General features: G+C 41.9%; 1 protein-coding gene across 1 annotated transcript; it reads left to right on the forward strand.

Annotated features, from left to right (window-relative positions):
• The first annotated feature begins 3,932 nt into the window (after positions 1-3,932).
• On the forward strand, positions 3,933-7,410 carry LOC129829388 (cytochrome c oxidase subunit NDUFA4-like). The gene is made up of 4 exons (XM_055891053.1): positions 3,933-4,106; positions 5,602-5,687; positions 6,031-6,091; positions 6,681-7,410. Exons 1-4 carry the CDS (start codon positions 4,065-4,067, stop codon positions 6,735-6,737), a joined length of 246 nt encoding a protein of 81 aa, XP_055747028.1. The 5' UTR covers positions 3,933-4,064; the 3' UTR covers positions 6,738-7,410.
• The last annotated feature ends 1,030 nt before the right edge of the window (positions 7,411-8,440 follow it).

An 8,440-nucleotide genomic window follows, 5' to 3' on the forward strand; every position in this document is an offset into this window, starting at 1 on the left:
AAAATGTATTAAATAGTATTTTTTCCTTATCAATCCACACACAATACCCCATAATGACAAAGCAAAAACAGGTTTTTAGAAATATCTGCAAAAAACAGGGGGGCTCTTCTCTCTTCATGTCGCACCACACAAACCGTAGGAGCGCCTAACTTCAGGCAGGATGCAGACCTGATGAAACATCCCCTTGATGTCGCCACTGATCCCAACGGCGTGCTCGCGGAACCACAACAGTACTCCCAGGAGTGACGCACCCAAGGTGGGTCCTGGCAACAGGGACTTATTCAGGTTGAGACCGTGGAACTGAGCCTGCCTGCACCAGCTTCTGTATCTCAGCACTGTAGGCTGCAGCTCTCTCTGGATCCATAGCAAGCCATGTCTCTGTGCTTCTAAGGCTCTGCATCACCGCTTCCTTAGGGGCTTGGAAGCAGGGCATGTCTCTCTTGCGGGGTGGCGTAGCGAAACACTCCATTTACCTCTTTGTGTGCAGTCTTGGTCTCGAGCAGGTTGACGGCTTCCTGGTCCTGCCTTTCTCATTCCCGAACGGTAAGGTGTCAACCTGCCAGTGCTTCTCAGCGTTCCTGAACAACTCGGAAGTTGGGGGGGATGATGAATGCCACCAAACAGCTGTGGCCTGAGGTGTTGTTCCACCAACCTTGCCGGACCCTGAAGCGTCTATCCATGTCTGGTCCAGATGGCTGATGGTCCACCTGGAGGACCCAACGTCCCTGGTTCGATTGGGGTGATCAAATGCGGATGATCTGCACCAATGAGGAGTAGAGGCTTGGCGTTGATGAACAGCTGTAGGCCGAGACCAACCAAGTGCTTTTACCTCTTCTGAAGGCTGGTCACTGGATAGGAATGGTCTGCTAGTCCAAGGCAAGTCGCAGTGAAGGCCCCTTTGATCTGGAAACTGGTATTGGTTTGCGAGGCAGGAGAGATGCGGAAGGTCACTGATGCACCACGGAGGGTCTGGATGTCTAGGCGAATGGTTCTGAGAGCTAGTTCTTCTGGGTTCCCCTGTAACCCAAGCTTCTGTGCAGCATCTGGAAGGAGCATGGTACGCTCAAACCGGTCTTCCAGAATAGTGTAGGTGTCGAGGGTACGGTCTACATGGTGTAGGAGCACCCTGATCACCTTCAGTAGGACACAATTACAGTCAGCTGGTCTGTCTAGGTAGAGCACATCTGTGGCCGTGCTTATCAGGTAGCTCTCCTCTTTTGGTGCCTCTTTGGGGGTTCTGGCATTGACCTTGTGGATTTGTAGATGCATTCTCTTGCAGAGCCGCAGGACAGCTTGAGGGTGCCCTGGGATGCCTGATGGTCCCTTCCACAACGCCAGCACTTCTTGTTGGTCTTGATCCACTCTGTTACTTGCTCCTTCGTGACCATCTGGATGGCTGAGCACTGGTTGAGATAGTGCTCAGGGTTGTTGCAATAAGGATATTATGGCTTCGCCTTGCCTTTCTTCTTGCCGGCAGCCGAACTCTCCAGGTTGTCTTTAGCTCTGTGAAGGATGGATGTTGCACATTTCCCGTGGCGCCCTTCTGACTTCTGCCCAAGTCTGTCTTTATGCCCTTTGCTTGATGACTGGACATCATAGTCTTGGTACCAGGATTCGTACTGTAACCACTCTGAAAACTCGAGTAAGGTGTATGTGATACCTGGCTGATGAAACATGTGACGGCGGAAGTCTGACCTCATCTCGGGTGGTAGCTTGCTGAGTAGGCGTGCCACATGAGACCCACACATCAGCTCTATGTTGCCATCTGGACCCAGTGATCCGGAGCATGCCCACTAAGGACTGGACCTGTAGTACGAACTTCTCTAAGGCAGCTGTATCTCCACGGCATACATCGAGAGAGTCCATGACACTGGCTATCTTCTTCAGGGCAACATGGTGTGGCTGTCCAAACTTCTTGTTCAGGGTTACTATGGTGTCTGAGTAAGGCGTGGGGGGAGTAACAAACAACAACTGCTCTCGGGGAAATACGCAGACAGATGGATTAAAAATACATTTACATTGTGATACTTCTGACAGACAATTTTTGAACACCCCGCCAATTGGACTTTATTGCATTCCCAGAAGGCATGGATTATAGCCGATTGTTGAAATGCAGTTAAGTGCATCTAAAATAGACCTAGGTCTAAAATCTAAATACAAATCGCTGGAAAAACACAGAAGAGAGGAGACAAAGAAAAAAACGAATCTGTCTTTAGTTAAGCTATCAAAATTCTCAACTAGCAATAGGCTATTGAGCAAACAGTAGCCTTGTTTATTTTATTGGAACTATAGTGGCGATATGACCAGTGAGTGCGCACATTCACTGTCTGTCTTTTATTTTCTCCTCCAGGCTAGATGGACGTCATAGCCTACAATATGTGTCTCGCCTTTTCATAGGCATCGATTAGATGGTTGCATTCAAGACAAGGTCATTTTTGCCCTAAGTCTTGTGTAAAGTTGATAGAATATTAGTCAAAAAGGGTTCACAGCTGTAATGGCTGCCAAAGGTGCTTCCACCAAGTACTCTGGGGTCTGAAGACCTAGCCTACAAAATCAAGACATCTTCGTTTTTATTTGTTCATTAATTAGGAACGTGTTTTATAATTTGTCTTTCACTTTGGAAATGTGGAGTAGGTCGTTTGCAGCGGTAGGGAAAAAATGTAATAAATGTATTTCATTTGAAGGCAGCAGAATGTGAAGACTAAGCAAGGGTTGTGGAGACTTTCACTAGGCACTAACTATGGACTATGGTTTTATACATTTGTTTAGGTAAGTTGATTTATAAGCATTTTTTGAATGGCAAGATACATATTTTTCAATAAATAGGAATCAGTGAAATGTGCCTGAAAAACCAAGATATGACGTTGTCCAACGTATTTGGGTGATGCGAATAAAACGGGTTGAGAGCAACATTGGGTATTACAGTACTAATTTTGTGTTGAATAAGCTATTATTTACACCACAGCTTAGGTATTAACCAGCTATAAAGAGTGTTTTTGTTGACTATTTCAATGTTTCTATTACTGCAGAGAGGGAAACGCCGCAATGGCCCTAAGAGCAGCAGGAAGTGTGTTTCTGGTTCTCTTGCCTGTGGCAAGTAACAGCTTTTCATGAGTAGCTACTCTCTCTCTCTCTTATAATGATCTCTCGTCTCTTAAGTATTTCTCTTAGGTAATGTTTACTTTTTGTTTTAAACTTTGTACACACACACACACACAGAGTGAGAAAGTAGCATCATCGGTCGTATGACCTAAAGCATAACAGAGGTAAGTATTATGGATCCCCCTGTGTAATCAGCTTTATCAGCTGGTCATTGTTTACAGGGACACTATTGACAAAGAGCATGTAAGAATGCACACATTTCTATGCCTCCATTCTCTTTAAAAAAAATCAAGATTGTTTAATCAATTTGCTCTAAACCCCAGTTGATGGGCTAGTACATGCTCAATATGTCCCAAGAGGTCAGATATAGTACGAGGACAAGATGACATCTACACATTCCCCAATTCCTTAACCCTGCGAGCCTATCCCAGGCAGAGAACGCAACAGGTCCTAATCTTGGATACCAAAAAGCTTGTTTGAGGCTGTCTTTATAACGCGGCCACAATGTTTTTAATTTCAAATGACTTGTTAAAATGTATATAATAATCTTGAAATTAATATAACAATCAAAAAGTAGAGCAACAGCAAATGCCTGTTTTTGAGGTTTGTCCCAAATGACAAGTTGATACTGAGGTTTAGCCTATATCTCATAAAACAACGGGAATTTTGTAATTTGAATTTCATGCTCGTTTTATAATTGAAATGTAGATCAGGAATTGAATCATTGAAGTCACAAGTGTGTCCCGAAGTTGATGGGTCTATTGATCCCCTGGCCAATAGCCTGTATGTAAATCACCCTTGGAGTTTGATCAGCAACACGTGACAACGGAGTGCCCCCCAAACGAGTTTATAAGATCAGTGGTTGCGGCAAATGGATGGTTTGGGAATCACTGCTAATATTGGTTAGTCACAATTAATATAATAATTTTGACCTTTATAATAAAGAGCAACTGCAATCAAAAATGATTAGAATAGCGATGGAACACTTAAAGAAGCATCCAGGGGTAAGAATACCTACTTATTTTTGTTCTATGGTTTATTGCTTGAAGTGACTTAGTCGTCTATAATATTGCATGACAATTCCTTCTGTCAGTGTGTATGTGCTACCAGTTGTTGCTCAATTAAATTATACAATGACTTAATTGCAGTTTACAACATCTGTTATTCACACAGACCGACTGTCATTTGTGTACTTGAAATGAAAAGTTACTTCTCTAAATAGGCCTCACTACTGAATAGGCTAAATAGCCTCACTTTGTCCTCTTGTCTTCACGTTGTTGGTGAATGTTTTGTTTAAAAGAGGGGCACAAAACTGGCTATTCGCTTATGTGTAGTGACCGTGAGATTTAAAGACTGGAGATATGACCGAAATAGTAAAAAAAAACTACCATCTCATAGGCTGCATTAGCCTAGAGGTCCTCAACGCAGATCAGCAAGGATTTACATCGGGTTTCTGTCAAAATGGGAGCTTAGAAACACACTCGAAAACCCCAGGGATCACAGGAGGTTGGTGGAATGGTATCAAACAGGATGCCATTCCATTTGCTTCGTTCCAGACATGAACCGTCCTCCCCTCAGCAGCCTCCACTGCCAGGGATGCAAGTTAGCCTAACCACCTTGTACAGAAGGATCAACATTTTGACTGCGCCATAGGATTCGCTACCAGTGTCACGTCTGAGTATAGGCTAGACAGGGCAAACTAGGTCTGAATTTATTTGGATACATTCACGCAGGCTTACTAAAGTTATACCAACTTTTTGAAAAGGCAACAGACACGCTTTTTGGTAATGAACTTGTACAACTAATTGTATCTAACGCTGTTGTGCATTATGGTTTCAGTTCCTCCTTATTTAAAGGACTACATTCAGGGCTGCCCATTTCTGCTCCTGGAAGCTGAAAAACTTTTTTTTGTTTTTGTTGCTAGGTGGTAGTTAATTACACTCACCTGGTGTCCCAGGTCTGAATTAGTCCCTGACTAGAAGGGTATGAAAACCAGAAGTGTTTCGGCCTTTCAGGGTCGGATTTGGGTAGCCCTGAGTCATAGCTATTTACACTTGGTCAATAGCAGGGATGGCAACTCCAGTACTCGGGGTCTGATTGGTGACACTTTTGCCCTACAACTGACTCTAATCATCAACTAATCATGATCTCCAGTTTAGAATACAATTTGTTTAATTAGGTGTTTTAGCTAAGGCTGCGTGGGGAAAATGTATGACACCAATCGGCCCCCTAGGACTGTAGTTGCCCACCCATATAATATGAAAAGGAAGTTCCATATGAGTCTCCCTGAAAAGGACAGACACAGTAGCATCATGTGTGTGACCTAAGGCATGACAGAGCAAAGTCTATTATGGATCCCGCCATGTGTAATCAGCTTGATTAGCTGGTCATTGTTTACCGGAACACTGTATTGACAAAAGTTATCTAAGAATGCTCAGATTTCTTTGCCTCGTGAATGTCATGCTCATGTTATCTCCTTCTCTTCTTACCCTCTCATAGCTCATCCCCCAATTCATCGTCGTCTTGTTGGGAGTAGGAGGAGCCTCCATGTATTTGTTCCGTCTTGCAAATGGACCCCATGTTAAGTAAGACTCATTCACCCTTACACTCCATTCTCTTTTGACTCAATATTGGTTAATCAATTTCTTAATACTATCAAATCAAAACATAGTAGTGGATCCTCTTTTGCATTGTAAAGCCTTGGCTAAATCAGTTCATGATTGACTGCTCTTGGTAATCCCACCTCTTGTGCAGTTCTAGGGCATCACTTTCCAATTCACTACTAATGGCCTGTACCACTGTTGTAAGTGTTTGAAAACTATGCATGGCTAATGAATAGTTGATCGCAGGCAGACTAATACAGTTCCCTCTGATCCCATTTGTATCTGTCCTACTTCGGCCTGCTTTGACTATTGTGTCACTGATCAGCTGGAATAAGAAGAACAACCCTGAGCCCTGGAATAAACTTGACCCTACCTACCAGTACAAGGTACAGTACTGTTAACACTCTAGCACACTTTAGCTCCACAAAGTGAATGAATCCCCATCTTAATCGATTCTTGTTTCACGAGACAACAGTGTAATAGTAATGCAGCCAATCAATAGTACCAGTCAATTATATATTTTTGATCAATATAAGTAGCCAAGAGCATTACTGTGCTTGCCTGGATCATAGAAAATGAATAGAACAGACTTGGAAGCTCTAACCATGGCATTTGACTGGTAAACTCTGAGTACACTCGCAATGGCTGCCTGGTATTTTGATAGAACATTCCAAAATCCCATTGAAATTATTGTATCAACTGATGCTGGATGGCCATGGTAATGTAGAATGTTCATTCAAATGATCCTAACTGAATGTATTTTTAATAATGTTAGTTGAGTTGACAAATCACAGCACAGATTGAAGGCTACACGTTCTGATTTTACTTCCTGGCATGGGTACGCTCAAAACTGCTGCCAGTCCACCCATTATGCCTTATTTGACTTGAATGGCGCCACCCTTTCTTTCTTTCTTTCTATTCATTCTTATTTTTATGGCCTGGATTACATAAATCCTGCCATATTGTCTTCCCCAGTTTGTGGCCATAAACACAGACTACAAGAAACTGAAGAAGGAGGGACCTCAATTCTGAGTATCTTTCCTCCTGTCCTAATGGCACAAGGTCCAGCCCACCTTACTGCAGTCAATGTAAAAAGCCTTCAGTCATACTGTGCCTATCAGACATGTGCATAGGAGCAGTAACACACATGTTAAACTGCTGTTGTAGTGGAAAAATAAAGTTAACGAAATGTGAACGTTGAAGGCCAGTGCTGAAGATCCGTCTAGCGACTTGCTGACGCCAGCCTGGCATGTTGATTCAAAATTGTCTTGTTTGATTTGTTTCAATATTTCAAAAAAGAGCTGTGAATTTTGATAACGTTATATTGTACTGTATGAGTTATGGATTTTTTCGTTACAGGGAAACTGTTATTCTGTCCGTTTTGATGTGGGGTGACTAGTTTAGAGAATGCGTGTGATGTTTTATGCCTTTTTATTAAATGTTTTGGGCCATGCAAAGTGATGTTAATTATAGATGTAGGCCTACTGATATTTGCCGTTCTGGAAAGAATAAAAGTTTGGTTGAAACCTATGTTAATGGAGACATTGTAAATCAAGCTCCTGACAAACTCCAGTTTGTCAGTGTATTTGTATGCTTTTAGTCTTACTATTTAGTATTGGTTTTACATTGTAGACTTCTAATATGTAGGCTCTGACATTTGTATTTTATTGCTACACTGTAATAAACCTGATTACTATTAATTTGATATGTAGCCTACTGTAGTCCTCATATTTCAGTATTGTTTTTAGTCGTTAAATACACTACACACAGCATAAATGCCTGGCTTCTACTGTGCCTTCTCTGATGTACTAAATGAGTCTAATGATAGAAATATGATCGTCAGGACCATCTCAAGAGAACGCTCTCCTTAGACAAATGTAGGTGTAGTTAGTATTTTGAGTGGTGATGCAAGGCTCGCTACCTTTGCTTGGCAATTTACATTTCCTCCTTTTAATGAGTTGAGATCTGTCGGACATTTCCACCTGACCCAATTAAAGCGCCCTTGGCCCAGCTGAGCAAGTGGAAATAAATTAAAGGCCGCTTCCACCAACTCCATGGGCCTTTATACAATTTCTGTCTGGTAACAAGCCGTTTTGTGGGGAGAAACTTTCTAATTGGCTGGACCTGGCTCACCAGTGGGTGGGCCTATGCCCAGTCATGTGAAATCCATAGATTAGGGCCTAATGAATTTATTTCAATTGACTTATTTCCCTGTAACTCAGTAAAGTCGTTTAAATTGTTGCGTTTACATTTTTGTTCAGTATAGATCAAAGCTGAACCAATGTCTTGGAAGATCACTTAATGATTCATTCCCACCGGGCACAGACATCAATTTAACATCTATTCAATTTCATTTAAATTATGTAGAAACAACATGAGATTCAACCAGTGTGTGCCCAGTGAGTTAGTATTTTACGTAACCAAATATAACAGTATAGTATAATGACACTATTACACCAAAAACACCATGGAATTTCTCATGAGATTTTAGGATGATGAGCTGAATAGTAAAACAAAATATCATGTGTCCAAAACTCAACAGCGCCACTGGACTTTGATAAAATATATATAAATATATTACAGGAAGGCTATAGGCTATAATTAGCCCACAAAACAGTAATTCAAGAAGATCTAAATGCATATTCCAATTAAAATGATTGAGATCAAATGATTGGCCTGCTTCACTGGTAAAATGAAGAATTATCCTATTTGTTCATGATTGAGCGTGATGATGC

The sequence above is a fragment of the Salvelinus fontinalis genome, chromosome 31 (genome assembly GCF_029448725.1).
Source record: "Salvelinus fontinalis isolate EN_2023a chromosome 31, ASM2944872v1, whole genome shotgun sequence".
Taxonomy (NCBI): Eukaryota; Metazoa; Chordata; class Actinopteri; order Salmoniformes; family Salmonidae; genus Salvelinus; species Salvelinus fontinalis.